Source organism: Candoia aspera, chromosome 2, assembly GCF_035149785.1.
Source record: "Candoia aspera isolate rCanAsp1 chromosome 2, rCanAsp1.hap2, whole genome shotgun sequence".
NCBI classification, from domain to species: Eukaryota; Metazoa; Chordata; class Lepidosauria; order Squamata; family Boidae; genus Candoia; species Candoia aspera.
This window is the reverse complement of record NC_086154.1, coordinates 151253808-151269838: the sequence shown is the minus strand read 5'-3', so window position 1 is coordinate 151269838 and position 16031 is coordinate 151253808. Positions and strand designations below refer to the sequence as shown.

Sequence of the window (16031 nt, the reverse complement as noted above, 5' to 3'; positions counted from 1 at the left end):
CTACAGGAAGACTAGAACTATAATTTATTGGGAATCTTTCAACTCTGATTGTGCTTTCCCTCCCCTCCTCCTCATACCCCAGTGAATCAGGGAGGTGTTTGCCTGAGCTGCTTCCAAATGTTATTTTGCTTCCCAGGACTTAAAGAATGTTTCAGCCTTCAGATCATGGAATGCTGTCACCAATCAGAATAAAAGGAAATGAATAGGACGGGCCCCTTGTATCAAAGCTCTCCTGATATCCCATAAATCTGAAGTGAGGAAGCTGTTGCCCTTCAGAACTTGCTGAATCAGAACTTCCTGCAGCCTCAGCCAGCATGATTAATGAGGGGTGCCTGGAATTTGATTTCAGCAATATTTGATCGGCCTCAGTTCCCCATCTCTAACATACATTTTACAAGAACTTGTTCAGTGCAGTTAAGGCACCAGGCAAGAAAGTGGGGGACCGTGAATTCTAGTCCTGCCTTAGGCACAAAGCCAGATGGGTGACCTTGGGCCAGTCACTCTCCCCTCAGCCTTAGGAAAAATGAAAGGGCAAACCACTCCTTAAAATGTTGCCAATAAAACTGCAGGGTCTTGTCCAGGCAGTCAAGAGGAGTCAAGATTGACTCAAAGGGACCAAAAAAAAAATTATACCTAATCATCAATGATTGGGGGTAGGTTTTTTTTTTCATAACTACATTTTGGCATTGTATTCTATTTCTAAAAGTTTACTTTCATTAAATAAATTGAAGGATCCACTGTGTTGCTAATTGAATTGGGCAGTTGCAAAATGGTAACGAGAGCTTCTTTTTCCTGATGCTGTAGTTAAAAAACATAAGTATTGGGGTCCCAGAATTAGTGGATGTAAATATCCTACTTTTTCTCTAAGGAATTAAAGGCAGTATATAATATTAGCCAGCTTCCCTGTTCGTATCTTATAACATTCCTATGTGCTGGCCTGGCCTGAGAAAAAGCCACCTGGGAAAACGGGGATTTGAACCCGGGTTTCCTCGGTCCTAGTCCAGTAATGCATCCACTCCTTCAAGCTGCCTTTCCCAGTGCCTGAGCAGCCTTTGATGATCAGGAACCTGAGGAAACAGATGGAACCTATGGTGGGGGGAAGGGTTGGGGGAGGCAGCTCATGTATGCCCTTTCTCCCGCATAATTGTCTGGAAACCATAGATGGGCTCCTGCTTCTAATTCTCTCCAGACCACCGTTCCTCCTGCTGGATTGAACTTCAACCGTTTCACTGAAGATTCCCTTCTCCGACATGCCCAGTTCGTAGTGGAGCAGGTGGAGAGCTATGATGAGGCTGGGGACAGTGATGAGCCTCCAGTCCTCATCACGCCCTGCATGAGGGACCTGATTAAGCTGGCAGGAGTCACCCTGGGGAAAAGGTAGGAGGGCCGTTGGACTGTCTGTGGGTTTGCTGGCTCCAGAAACATGCCTGTCTTGCAACAGATACCTTCTCAACATTGGTCTGGCTTTAAGCAATAGCAAATTCTGTACCACAAGCTGCAAGGTTTTACAACATTGACACAATTTACGTTCTAAACTAACTCTTCTTGGGTGCCTGTGGTGGAGAAGCAATGATTCTGTATGGCACTGGGGCCCAGGCAACCATCCAGATTCCCACCAATCAGCTGTATGGAAGCTGAGAAAATACTTGTAGGATGGCTGGAATATTTGAGGGAAATCCTATTCCCCCCACCAAAGCATTTTTGCCTCCAAAATATTTAATAAGCAAACCAAACTAAATATAGTATTATGAAGTAGCAAAGTAACAATGTATTGGTAAAAGATGCTACGATTCAAGTCCTGTTTATTGTATATTTTAATATTTCCCTAAATTTATTTATTTTTAAGAAATAACTCCTTTTTTCCCCATTGCTTCAACATTTCCAGAAGTGTTGCATGTCTAATGTGGACAGGCTATTCTAGCCATTTTGAAACCGTTCTAGTGTTTCATTTTGTCCCAGTCTTTTGTGCGGCACAGTGTCCTGCTCCCAAGTAAGTCCGGCAAGGGCCTAATTTTTCCCCGTGCTTCCCTCTCTCCAGACGAGCTGCAAGGAGACAGGCTATCAGGCATCCCACCAAGATTGACAAGGATAAAGGCCCCACCAAGGCCACCACAACCAAGTTGGTCTACTTGATCTTTGACACTTTCTTCTCTGAGCAAATCGAGAAGAATGAAAAAGAAGAAGACAAGGAAAATGCTACCAAGCGGAGGCGCTGTGGCGTCTGTGAGGTATTTCAGCGGGGAGAAGGCACTGCTGGCTAGGTGGAGGGGCTTATCTGGCGGCCTTGAGGTAGAGGTGCTGCATCTCCCACTACTGGCTGATCCCTTTCTGTTGGCCTGTTAGGCACAATCACATTCTGGTATAAAATGTTTATTTTATATGTTACCACTGCATTGCTCCTAGCCAGAATACCCCAAATTCTGCAAGCCTTCTGCTGTCAGGTTCACAATATAGTCCACAAGTTAAAGTCAACCTTTCCTGGGATTTCCCTTATCCATTGCATGAATTTGAAGCGTGATGGTACAAACTACTGCACTGGACGTTCTTTCTTGCCTCTGATTTTATTCTAAAGTTTATTCTAAAGTTTTTAGGTCAGTTAATCTCCATTAATAGCAGAGAAGTTAACGTTTCCTATCTCTTATAAGATAGTGTCATTAGATAGTCCGAGGTAATAAAGTTGATTTGGATTGTAAGGTTATCCAGTCCTTAAAGCATGCAGTAGTGTTCATTCAACAACAGATTCCATGTGAACAAGCCAAGCTGGAAGGAAATTAGTCCACTATCAGAACAATTCCTCTGTTGATCCAGCAGCATGCTTTTTTCTCTCAAACTTTTCCAGGTTTGCCAGCAGCCAGAGTGTGGTAAATGCAAAGCTTGCCAAGATATGATTAAGTTTGGTGGGAGTGGAAAGTCAAAACAAGCCTGCTTGCATCGGAGGTAATTATTACTTTTACTTTTATGGGCTAGCATTGGGGGCAGAGGAGCTGGCAATTCTTTGGATTAAGTTGTTAACAGTGGGAAGGGCAGCCTGAGAGGCATTTCATTAGTTGGTTTATAAATAAGATTGTTCCTTCCTTGGTTTCATAACTATGGAAAAGTTTACCTTGAAGACAGGTTCTGGAGAAAAATTCTGAAACTCCTTCCCAAGAGCAGCCTGCTACACTTGATCATTGGGGCTGGCAGGAAGGAAAAAATTATGTTACGTTTCACCAGGCTCTTGGCAACAGACAGCTTATAAGCTAGGGACGTTTTTCCCAACCTGTTACCTTCCAGAAGTGTATGACTGCAATGCTCAGAACTGCTCAGCCTGAATGGGAGCATTCCTTGCTCATCTAGAGCAGAGTTTCTCAACCTTGGCAACTTTAAGATGTGTGGACTTGAACTCCCAGAATTCCCCAGCCAGCAAGCTTATGGAACTTGGTGGCTCTTCTTTGGGGACAGAGGAGGCTAAATTGCTGGGCTTTTTACTTGTCAACTTCATACAACTTTTTGTCTTAACTTGGCTTTAGGTGCCCCAACTTAGCTGTGAAAGAAGCTGATGAAGATGAAGAAGTGGATGATAACATTCCTGAAATGCCCTCACCCAAAAAGATGCTGCAAGGAAGGAAAAAAAAGCAAAACAAGAATCGAATTTCCTGGGTGGGAGACCCTGTCAAGGTATGCTTTCTGTGTGGGAAATCGCTTTAGCATTTAGTTCCATTTTGAGCTGTACATATCCAAGTTTTGTGTAAGTGGATAGGGAAGTAGACAACATGCATAAAGGGCTGATAGTTCTAGCTGGTTATCTGCCTCATTTGCAGTTGAGGTCCAGCTTTTGCCTTTTTAAAATTAGTAGTAGTAGTAGTAGTAGTTTACGTAAGGGCCAGAGATCTGCTTCTATCACAGAATTTTAAGCTGAGCTATTCAGAAAACAAGGCCTTTACTCCTGGTCAGATTTTTTCATTTGTAATACAGTAATAGTAGGGCAAACTTAAAATTCCTTTTCTGCTGGTATATAGTGACAGTGAGAGAGAAAATATAACCTAAGACAGTGCTTCCCAAACTTTACTGAAACACTTCAGTCAATTTAATGGGTTCGTGTGTCGTCACTCAAAGAAAAACCACTTTTATCCAATTTTGGGTAATTTACCCAGGTTTGGGAGACACTGGCCTAGGACTTACCATGCTCTTTTTTCCTGTATCATTTTTGTTTTGTTGCTGTCTGCAGAGTGATGGTAAGAAGGATTACTACCAGAAGGTGTGCATTGATTCAGAGACTCTGCAAATTGGTGATTGTGTTTCTGTGAGCCCCGATGACCCCACAAAGCCTCTCTATCTTGCAAGGTATGTTGAATTGGAGATAATTGTGTGTACTTCTGGACTAAGGTGGACCTAAAGGTAAAGGCATTGGACTTGGACCTGATTTCAGACTTCAGTTCTTCCATAAAGGTTATCCAAAGACGGTGGTGTTTGTCTATAATCGGGGAGTGGGGGGTCTATAGTCCTACGTACCTGGAATGAAGCCCTGTCAGGCACACTGATTTCTAAGTAAGTGTGCACAAACAAAGCGTATTACGTAGATAAATAAAAATGCTTTGGAACAGATTGTACGTTTTGCATTATAGTACATTTCTTTCTATGTCTTCCGAAGAGATTACCTATATACAGTAGATCTTGCATTTTGCTTTTTGAAAGTCAGAAAATTACATCTGTTTCATTGTGTAACTGATTATACGCATCATGCTAACCCATGGCTTCTTTAAACAGCGGGATGGGACATTTTGCAGGAACCACTGTGAGCTGGATTTACACACAACCCTAAGTCAAAACCAAACCAACCTTACTGTGGCTTAGAATAACGGCTTCATGTCTGAAATAGTTGCAAGGTAGTGGCTGTGAAGCTGAGCAGTGATCAAGGAAGCCCTACATTTCATGCCTCAGTCCTGAGCTCACTTGGTGGCCTTATGTACTCCCTTCTCTCTCAGCCTCAGCACATTCCAGTTCTATTATGGGCCAGAGTAGGCAAATAGAGCTTCACTCTTACAAAACTGTCCAAAAAGGATGATAGGCAGTATGGTATGCTTGACATGCGCAGGCTTGACAAAGCCTTCCTCCCCCAGGCCTAAGCGCTCTTCCAAGTATTACTGGCCAGTCATTCTTCTGGAGGCACTTTGGGCAAAGCAGATTCCCGAACAATGGGAAATCTTTCAAGTAAATGTGATGTTTGTACCCCTGTTGAAGCGGTGTTCCGCCTTTCTCTTTCACCTGCCCCACCCCCTTCCCCTAGAATCACGGCCACGTGGGAAGACCCCAGTGCTGGGCCAATGTTCCACGTCCACTGGTTTTGCCGTGGCACCGACACTGTATTGGGAGCAACATCTGACCCGCTGGAACTTTTCTTGGTGGACGAGTGCGAAGATATGCAGCTGTCTTACATCCATGGCAAAGTCAATGTTCTTTATAAGGCTCCTCCAGAGAACTGGTCCCTAGGGGTACGTTGAATCATCTCACTACTTCGGCACCAGTATTTATGTTTTGTTTCTTACGGTATTAATTTATTTGTTAGGGTTACATCCTACCTCTCGTACAGTAGCTCAAGGTAGCATACAGAGCACACCGTCCTCCCCTCTTTTCCTTCACAGCTACTGTAAAGCCAGAGGAGGACTCCCTTTCTGAGCTCACGGGTTTTCTTTATGTGTGGTGGGGTTTTTTTGTTGTTGCTGGCTGCAAGATGGATGGTGATAATGCTATGACAGCAGTGGAAGAGTTTAGAGACAGGTTTCACCTTCCCTTTTTAAAAATCATTTTATGGGGATGATGGGCATAGTCAAGGAAGCATGTAAAGCCTTTCTGGAGGTTTTCTGTACTACTTTATTATCTCCCCCTCATCCCTGGAGATTGTACTGTGTTTGGTACGTGGCTGCTTAATTCTGGTAACGCGATTCAGAGGTTGTACTCATGAGCTACAATGCAGGGCCCTGATTGTTTATTGGAGAATCGTCCCTAGTATCTTCCCTAGTCCAGCCCGGGAGCAATTCACAGCCCAAGGAACTGACTGACCTTCCATACATCTCTTTTCCCTTTGCCTGGCTCCAGCTCTTAGGGCACGGCTTGGCAGGCTTCCTTTGCTTGGAGTTCACAACACCAGAGTCATTATAATTTGGGCCCCTGCCAGTCGTGCTCCTGCAGTCCCTCATATGCAGGAATACGGTTACTGACAGCAGCGACAGCCTGTCACAGGTGAGCCTACCTCAGGTGTGGGCTATAAAAATTAGCCTTACCCTGTGGCACCCTTCTGTTGAGTTGCTGTCAGGATAAGCTCAAAGTGGATGCAAATGAGAGACTGGCAGCTACAATCAGTAGGAGGCCAAAATTCTTACAAGTCATGGCAGAAGAACCAGATAAAGAAGTGGACCCGGTGAGCTCTGCTGGGCTATGCACTGACTCCTGACTCGCTTATTCTGATTCAGTGCAGAAGTCAATTAATTCTAATATGCAGTAAGAAATCAAGAGCAGTCTTTCTGGTAGATGGCATTAAAATACAGCGCTCCAGGCCTCTACCTCTCTTTTGCCAACTTCTCTCTTAACTGCAGTATGTTCTGTATCTCTGCAATCATTGGATAATCGGTATTTTTTTTTTCTTTCTCCTCCTCCTTCTGCCTCAATTATTCTCATAGGGAGGACTTGATGTGGAGATCAAAATGGTGGAAGATGATGGCAGGACCTATTTCTACCAAATGTGGTATGACCAAGAGTATGCTAGGTTTGAGACTCCGCCAAAGATCCAGCCCACAGAAGACAACAAACACAAGTTAGTGTACAAGACTAAAAGGCACGGGAGTCCGAAGATAAAGCAGAAAACCTACGAACGTGCAGATGTCTACATAATCCGAAATCTACTTGAGACAGTGTCTGCATTAAGCTCAAGAGTTGCATAATAGCATGCAGACATTCATTCTCAAGAACTGTTAATCAGATTCACTCAGCTTTCTCCCAAAGATTGCTGGGATGAAGAAATAAGCATTTATATTTTTGGAAATATATAAATGTTTCCATTCTTAAGTTCCTTGTCAGATGGAAGCAGAAAAAAAAAAACAGAAATCAAAACCTAGGCCATTGAGGTATTAGAAGGCAAAAGGAGCAATTGGCAGTAAATCAAGTAGCATTATCAAGAGGGGAGGACATACTGCATATCCTCAAAACATGCTCATGTACTGCATGATAGCCGTTTGTGGTGGTGCTTCAGATGCCTTGAATTGTTTGTACAGACTCAGAAGTGCCGGTGGGGGGCGGGCAGGGAGACAGTGAGGTGATTTGATGGTTTTGTATGTTTTTCTGGTTTCCCCAATCCAAAACAGGCGTCTGCTTCTCTCCCAGGTTCTGCATGAGTTGCGCTCGTTTGGATGAGGCCAGGCAGAAGGAGATCCCCAAAGTCCTTGAGCCTCAGGAGGAATCAGAAGGGAAAATGTTCTATAGCATGGCAGCAAAAAATGGGGTGCAGTACCGGGTGGGAGATGGAGTTTTCCTTCTGCCAGAAGCCTTCCAGTTCAGGTTGGTCCTGATTTCAGCTGGGACAAGCGGAAGGTTTGCTTGGGGGAGGGTTCGTGCTCCCAGTCAGAGATAAGAAATGGATCCACGATGCCCAAAGAGGCAAATGCATTTAGAAATAGTGCATAGCTTGGGGGTGAATAGTTCAGATTTTATTTCACAAGGAGAGTTAGTTAAACTGTGATTCATTTGAGGATCCCCTCTTGTAGCAGGATATATCTATTGGGCAAGTGTTAGAGATTTTTCCGGTGGGTGGGGTGGATAAAAGCCCAGTCACTTGAGTTGCAAACGGGTGGGGGATGAGGATGGGTAGGGTTTAACTCAGTAGCATTTCAATATTTAAAGTAGTTCAAGGATGCAATTAATTTGGTTAAAAAGCAGGTGATAGAAGAATCAATTTGCCAATCAACTGCCTGTGAATTCATGTCAGCATAAACCATTTGATTGAACGTCCATGGCCTGAAAGGAAGTGGGAAACACCTTCAGTTCACAGAACCTTTTTCTTTCTCACTTTTCCTTCTGGCTAGCCTGAGGCTGACCAGCCCAACCAAACGCCAGAAGAAGGAAGCAGTCAACGAAGAGCTTTATCCTGAGCATTACCGCAAATATTCTGAATATATCAAAGGGAGCAACCAAGATGCACCCGAACCATACCGCATTGGCCGAATCAAGGCAATCTATTGCAACATCCGCAGCAGTGGCAGGCCCAACGAAGCTGAAATTAAACTGCTTGTGTACAAACTTTATAGGCAAGTAGCCCTTAGCATCTTCTTGGTAACGGAGTGGGAAAGAATTTCCAGTTGACCTTCTTGTCCCAAGAATAGACAGCAGCGTGATAAACTTAACTAGATACATGATCCACACATATCACTAGATGTAAACCATGCTCCAATAACTCGGGGCAAAGAGCCAGCAGCCTGGACTGTCCATGTGGAGCTGAACTCTCTTAAATAAATAAAATGGGTCACATGGCAGCATACAAATTTTGATGCTACAATGGAATGATGACCAGGACAGACTAAAAACAGAATGAGCTAGCGTGGGTAGTCCTATAGAATGGGGTGTGCAACCTGAGGCCCCAGGGCTTCAGCCAACCCTCTATTTTCTTGAAGCCCCCAGAGCTACCTCTGACCAAAGTTACCAACAGACGGTGTTATAGTTTCCTGCCATTTGGGTAAATGCATATATTTTAGGGATATGCCCTAAGATTGGCTTAATATAATATTTTGAAACAACACCCCATAAAGCTAATTAAAAATACTTTAAAATCCTGGCTTCATCTAGTTTGCATCATCACCCTTACTCAGTGCAGCTCTTGGGGACCTACAAAGTATTAAATGAGGCCTCAGTCTCATTTTTGTTACGTTATATGCAAATAGGAGGAGGAAAACAACACGAAATGTATCCTTCAGTGATTAGTTTCTTAAAGAGAATTTAAGAGTCCCCCTCCCCTATCACCATAGTTTAACTGAGAAAAGCTCATTCCTTTCCCATAAGGTAGGTGTTCCTGGGTGTGATGCCTTACCTTTCTCAACCAAAGTGTCTCTGTTGTCTTCCTAGGCCAGAAAACACGCACAAATCAGTCAAAGCCAGCTACCACGCAGATATCAACTTGCTCTATTGGAGCGACGAAGAAGCAACAGTGGAGTTTAAAGATGTGCAGGGCCGCTGCACAGTGGTGTATGGGGAGGATTTGACAGGAAACATCCAGGATTATTCTGCCAGTGGCTCCGATCGTTTCTACTTTTTAGAGGTGGCTTTTTCCACTATGTCATCCAGTGTGCAATTTTTCACCAATACAGGTAGTTCTCGCTTAACAACTACAACTGGGACCAGAATTTTGGTTGTTAAGCGAAGCAGTCAAGTGAATCTGACCCAATTTTACAACTTTTTTTTTTTGGCGGCAGTTGTTAAGTGAATGACCGCAGGCATTAAGAGAACCACATGGTCGTTAAGTGAATTCTGTGGTTCTCCATTGATTTTGGTTTTGCTTGCCAGAAGCCAGCCAGGAAGGTCAAAAATGGCGATCACGGGATGCTATGATTATCATAAATGCGAACTGGTTGCCAAGTGCCCAAACTGTGATTATGTGACCATGGGGATGCTGCAACTGTTGCAAGTGTGAGAACCAGTCATGAGTCAGTTTTTTTCAGCACCATCATAAGTCCAAACTGTCATTAAACGAATGGTTGTTAAGCAAGGACTACCTGTATATTGGCAAGTGGGTGCTGTATAGGCAACTGCTGCTATAGGTATGGCTGGAAGAGGGACGTTAACAAGGGCCTAGTTGCCCTCTCACAACAGAAATTCATTCCAGCCTACAGCTTCATTCTACAAATGCTGCCTAAACTTCCCACCAATGTTTTCTGAACTCTAAGAAACTGCATGTGTCTTTGGCCTGAATTAGTTTTTTTTTCCTTTTAATTTCCAGGCATATAATGCAAAAACAAAAAGCTTTGAAGACCCCCCTTATCATGCCCGTAGTTCTGGAAATAAAGGAAAGGGGAAAGGGAAAGGGAAAGGTAAGTGATTGGTTGCCAAATAATTTAAGTCTTCACGGTATTGTCCAAGGCCAGCAATATCACTCCTGTGGAGAAAAATAAGATCCTGAACCAGGTCAGTGCAAATCCTGCAGAACAGAAAACTGATTTTAGCAACTGGCCAGTAGGCTTTGGGGTGCAATTCGAGGTGCTGGTTCCTTTGGCATAGAGCCCGTGTATCTGAGGGACTGTCTGTCTCTAACAGTTTCTGCCCATTCTGTACAATCAGACAGATTGAGCATGCTCTGGGCCCATCAATCAAACCACATCATCTGATGGAAGCCTGGAAGTGGGCCTTCTCTGCCAGGGGTCCTGCCCTCTCGAATAACATCTCCAAAAGATCCGTATAGCCCCCATCCTGACTATCTTCACAAAGTCCTTGAAAACTTGGCTTTTGCCCCAGATGTTGGGTTAGGATGGGTGGTGAGCCCCATTTAGGATTTCATATAGTAGTTGAATGTTTTCTTCTGGGAAGTGCATTGTACTTTTCTCCTTTTCATTTTGTTTTCTTTTATTTCTATTGCTTTTAATGTTGTACACCACCCAGAATCTAAGTCCTGGTATGCTTACTTTGGAATCAAGGCAGCAATTCTTAATGCAAAGATGCAAAGACACACACATACACTTTTCCCCACTCCCAATGCAGGTAAAAGCAAAGGGAAATCTTCAGGAGCATCTGAATACAGCGAGCCTGAAGCTGCTGTGATGAAGCCCCCAAAATTACGTACTCTGGATGTCTTCTCTGGTTGTGGAGGCTTGTCAGAAGGGTTCCACCAAGCAGGCAAGGCAATTTGGAAGAACGGTTGGGTGGGTGGGGAAGGGCATAACTGTATGACTTTGATAGCCAAGAAGTAGATTCAACAAGGGTTTCAGTTCTGTTTATGGAATGGAAGGAATTTTTTTGTGTTCTTCTGGGTCTTGGAAGCAAGCCATCTAATATGAACTCCTCTTGTTCTATTTTGCCAACATCAGGAGTCTCAGACACTCTCTGGGCCATTGAGATGTGGGAACCAGCCGCGCAGGCCTTCCGCCTGAACAATCCAAGTACCACGGTGTTCACAGAGGACTGCAATGTCCTGCTTAAGCTCGTAATGTCGGGTGAGAAGACTAACTCCCTGGGCCAGAAGCTGCCACAGAAGGGGGATGTGGAGATGCTCTGTGGTGGCCCCCCTTGCCAAGGCTTCAGTGGGATGAACCGCTTCAATTCTCGCACCTACTCCAAGTTCAAGAACTCTCTGGTTGTTTCCTTCCTCAGGTGACCGAAGTCAATGGTTGCATTTTGTCAACTCTCCTTAAGCTGGTCCTCATCCCACTTCACCCCCACCCCCCAGCCTGTTGCCTTCTAGCTGTGTTGAGACTACAGCTCGTGGGGATGAGGTTGGGCAAGGCTGCTGTAAGCTGGTCCCTAAATCAGAGCTACAATTTCACAGAATAGCAGAAGCACAGGGTGTGATGGTGGGTGCTGAATCTGTGTGTATTATGATGGCAAGGATAATGCCTAATGTGCCCTCCAGAAACATCCTGTTGGCCATGGTGAGTTGGGATACTGGGAAATGTTGTCCTGTAGGTGTAGAGGGCACCAACTTGGGAAAGGACTACTCCAGTGAATGTATGTGATTGGATCTGTGTGGGGTTCTCTTGGGATTGTGGAAGGCTTGCTGGGTGTGGACTATGCCTGTTGCCACAAGTTCTTGAGCGAGGACGTGTGCCCGCTGCTGGGATCAAGAGAGAACACAGCTGACCCACAGTGTCCTTATCTTCTCCAGCTACTGTGACTACTACAGGCCGAGGTTCTTCCTACTTGAGAACGTCAGGAACTTTGTCTCATTCAAGCGCTCTATGGTGCTAAAGCTCACCCTGCGGTGCCTTGTCCGGATGGGTTACCAGTGCACTTTTGGGGTGCTGCAGGTATGACAGCCTTTTTACTGAGGCTGGGATCATGGTGAACTGTGTATGTGTGTTTTGCGGGTTCACGTGAAGGGAAAGATTCCTCTAGATTTGGAGCTAAATAATCACCACAAAAACTGAGAACCATTAAGTTATCTTGTGGCAGTTCTTTCCTATATTTCCTCTTTAGTACAGGGGTTCTTGGGTAGCAAAACTGGTGATTGAAATCATCCTTTTGCAGCCTGATAACTTCCATGTATCGGGACAGTACTAGGTTGAAAAAGCTGGTCTAGGAAATTTCTGGTTGTTGTCATGGTCCTTCAAGTCAATCTTGACTCCAGATGACTACATGGACAGGTCCATGCAGTTTTCTTGGCAACATTTTTGGAAGTGGTTTGGTAGTTCACCTTCTTCCAGGATGTTTTTCAACTTCCCAATCTAAGGTTGCAAGAGTGTGCTGGCCACCCAGTTGGCTTTTGTTCCTAAGGGAGGGCTAGAACTCAGGCCCCCCTGCTTCTAGTCCAGCATCTTCAACCAATACACCAGACTGGCCCTCAAAGAGTTTCCTAGGGGTTGGGATACAGACTGGGCGCTCAACTATCAGCAGCTGCAGAGGACAAGCTAAGGAAGGCTGATTCCATTGTCTGGCTTGTGAACTCCCCTGGGACATCTGGCTGTTCTCTATTGACAGTCCTTGGTCCGGTCTGGTCTGTATCTGAAATGTCTTTCCCCAAGTAGCTTGCCTAGCATGTATATCATGGTCTTTTTGATGCCAGGTGAAGATCTTATTTTCCCAGAGTGGACTGGTGTTTTAAAACTTCAGTATTTTTTACTAATGTTTTATGGCACTAGGAATAGAGGTTAGTGTACCATTTTAGTAAAAAGTTAGAAATGGTTTGTTGGTTTGTTTTTTAAGAAAAATATATCACTTTCCTCCAGTCCCCAGAATAACTTGTCTCCTCCTCCTCCTCCACCTCCTCTCTTCCTCCTTCATCTAGGCTGGGCAGTATGGAGTAGCTCAGACACGCAGGAGAGCAATTGTGTTGGCTGCAGCTCCCGGAGAGAAACTTCCCATGTTTCCTGAACCCCTGCATGTTTTTGCTCCCCGAGCCTGCCAGCTCAGCGTGGTGGTGGATGATAAGAAGTTTGTTAGCAATATAACCAGGTGATTGCCAACTCCCAGATTTAGCTAGTGATGCTTTTGTTGGGGGCTGGGGAATGGGGCCAACAGTCTTACAAGAGAAGTAAGCGCGTGGCCGTGGTCTGTTTTTCCACACAAATGAAAGATTATCCTGAATTTGGGAGAGTTGCAGTCCCAACATATCTGGAAAGCTGTTGTGAGTTTGTTGTGGAGTTACATCGTATTTTAGAAAAAGGGGAGAATCGAACAGCAATCATCCTTTACGTTACGTTCTTTCAACATGCTCTAGGACTTATTCAGGCCCATTCCGAACCATCACAGTCCGGGACACTATGTCTGACCTTCCTGAGATCAGGAATGGAGCGTCAGCACTTGAAATCTCCTACAATGGGGAGCCACAATCCTGGTTCCAGAGGCAAATTCGAGGTTCCCAGTATCAGCCCATCCTCAGAGATCATATCTGTAAGGTGAAGAAGTACCTGCTCTTATAGTCTTTATCTGGCTTGCTGGGGGGAAGGGGGGAGTGAGGCTTATTTAATGTAGTGCATTGAGGGCAGAGTTTCCTAAACTCAAGGATTATTTGAAGCAAATCCAATCACTTCCAGGAAGCCCAAGGGAAAGGTTTCCAATCTTTAGTTATAGAGGAGTAATTCTGCTCCAGAACTTAGAAAAAGACATAGGGCAGGGTGGCAAGAGCACTGATTGCCAGTACAGAACTTAAGAAAATTGGGTCATTGGGTATTTGGTTTGATGGACTGCCCCTCTTGCTGAATGCCATATTGGTCTGCCGCCCATCACATGCTGGGTGGTAGAAAGAGCATCTCTACCCTAACCAGCAAGAAAAATTGTAGGAAATTTTTCAGAGTCTTATCACCCAAAATGGAACAGAACAATCATCTGGCAGTTTCTCTTCCCCCAAACCACTGCCAGATGTCTTGTGTTGTCCCTCCCTCTACTTAATTTAATGACAATTTAATGGCATTTGTGCCCCCTTGGGAAATGCACCAGGGTAGTGCATTTAATATATAGTCTGACCTGTGCAATCCTTACCAACAGAGGAAGGAAGGGGCAACCCAAGTGCTCAGGGTAACTCTGTGCTTTGTCTTGCTAGGATATGAGTGCATTGGTAGCTGCACGGATGAGGCACATTCCACTCGCCCCAGGTTCAGATTGGCGTGATCTGCCCAACATTGAAGTGCGCCTTTCTGATGGCACAACCACCCGCAAGCTACGCTATACACACCATGAGAAGAAAAATGGACGAAGCAGCACAGGAGCTCTGCGGGGGGTCTGCTCCTGTGCTGAAGGTACAACATCTGGCTTTTCTGGGTAGAGAGGATGGTTTTGACAGGTCTTCCATAGAATACAGCCATTAGCCCTTCAAAACAGAATAATAATATTTTAAGCCATTCTTAAAAGAATCCAGATGGTCAAAATCTCACTGGATCTCTATGTTCTCAAAATCTTCCGGAGATTTTGATCTCATATGGCAGCCACTGCCTACTGAACCCATTCTAGTCAACACAAATTAATTTGGTACTTTGGAAGTTGGATCTCAGCAGGACACCCCATCCAACAATCCTGCTTTAAAAGAGGCTATTAATCCTAGCACACTTTTTGATGCCAAGAAGTGACTGCATATGCTCATGGCCAAAATGAATGCCATTTTGTGAGAACAGAGAGGGAGAGCCCTACTTCCCAAATCCCTTCAAGCTCTTGCTACAGTCACAATCCAGTTCCATTTTTTACCTGAGCTAGCAAGTCCAAGGGAGTTTCTTGAAGCAATGGGACTGAGCTGGTGTTTGTCTAGGGCTACTCGTTTATCTGGGATGCCACTGCAGCCACCTCCGCCCCGTGGGGGAAGGGTTCCCCAGTCATGGTAGCCCTATTCCTGCTTCTGATGAAGCAGAGCAGACTGAAATGTCAAAGGAAATCCCTAACCACACTTTCAGTGAAAGGTAATCTGAATCCCATTCCATGCCCTCCAGGCAAGGCATGTGATCCCGCAGACCGGCAGTTCAACACCTTGATCCCTTGGTGTCTGCCCCACACTGGGAACCGGCACAACCATTGGGCAGGCTTGTACGGAAGGTTAGAGTGGGACGGATTCTTCAGCACAACAGTCACCAATCCTGAGCCCATGGGGAAACAGGTGAGTTAAGGAAAGGGGCATGGAACTCTTGTGAATTTCACCCAGGGCTTTTTGTTTGTGTTTTCCCAAAAGGCCGCCCGGTTCCATCAATGAACTTGTTAAAAAAAAACAAGCCCAGCATTCCATGTTCCATTGGTGAACCTGTTAAAAAAAGGGGGGGCAGTTTTTTTGTTGGTCCAGCGGTCCAGGATGAAACGACCATGGGATGCAGTGACCAGAGGAAAAAGGTGTTCCTGACACAGTGCACATAAACCAATTGGAGTGAAGGGGTTTGCCTAACATGAAATGAAGTGTGCCACGCAAAGCAGACAGCACAACTTAAGCTGGCACAAGTTGGAAAACACTGCTTTTGGCATGTAGCAGGAAAAGACAGGCAAAGGTTGCCTTTCCAGTTCGGCAGAGGGCAGCTGGAGGATGACACAGTATCTGTGCTTGAGAAATGATAAGTGGCCCATATTCACCCTGGGTCAACCATAGCCCCAAACATGGTAGTCAACTAGACCTCAACACATAGCTGGAAAAGGCCACTTCCGTGGCTCTCTTCTCCTTTTTCCAGGGTCGTGTGCTTCACCCTGAACAGCACCGGGTAGTGAGTGTGCGGGAGTGTGCACGGTCCCAGGGATTCCCCGATACTTACAGACTCTTTGGAAATATACTGGACAAGCACAGACAGGTAGGTGGCTACAGAGCCTTCCTAGAGGGGATTTCTGTATGTAAAATGTTCACTGTAGCTTTTTAGAATCTGAACTCTCTCTTGTTTTGTTGCTCCAACCCTTAATAGCAT

General features: G+C 45.0%; 1 protein-coding gene across 2 annotated transcripts in view; it reads left to right on the top strand.

The window, feature by feature from the left end:
- Positions 1-16031, top strand: part of DNMT1 (DNA methyltransferase 1) — a 40645-nt gene that overhangs the window by 22236 nt on the left and 2378 nt on the right. The window contains exons 14-32 of one of the 2 annotated variants that reach the window (XM_063294303.1): positions 1190-1377; positions 2039-2228; positions 2840-2937; positions 3510-3657; positions 4208-4323; positions 5267-5471; positions 6657-6790; positions 7357-7530; positions 8055-8276; positions 9088-9280; positions 9959-10049; positions 10714-10848; positions 11040-11322; positions 11834-11975; positions 12953-13119; positions 13385-13562; positions 14207-14402; positions 15084-15247; positions 15804-15920. In XM_063294303.1, coding sequence (XP_063150373.1) covers positions 1190-1377; positions 2039-2228; positions 2840-2937; positions 3510-3657; positions 4208-4323; positions 5267-5471; positions 6657-6790; positions 7357-7530; positions 8055-8276; positions 9088-9280; positions 9959-10049; positions 10714-10848; positions 11040-11322; positions 11834-11975; positions 12953-13119; positions 13385-13562; positions 14207-14402; positions 15084-15247; positions 15804-15920 — 3141 coding nt within the window. Of the gene's footprint in view, positions 1-1189; positions 1378-2038; positions 2229-2839; positions 2938-3509; positions 3658-4207; positions 4324-5266; positions 5472-6656; positions 6791-7356; positions 7531-8054; positions 8287-9087; positions 9281-9958; positions 10050-10713; positions 10849-11039; positions 11323-11833; positions 11976-12952; positions 13120-13384; positions 13563-14206; positions 14403-15083; positions 15248-15803; positions 15921-16031 lie in introns of both variants that reach the window. The other variant, XM_063294304.1, reaches the window with a different exon arrangement.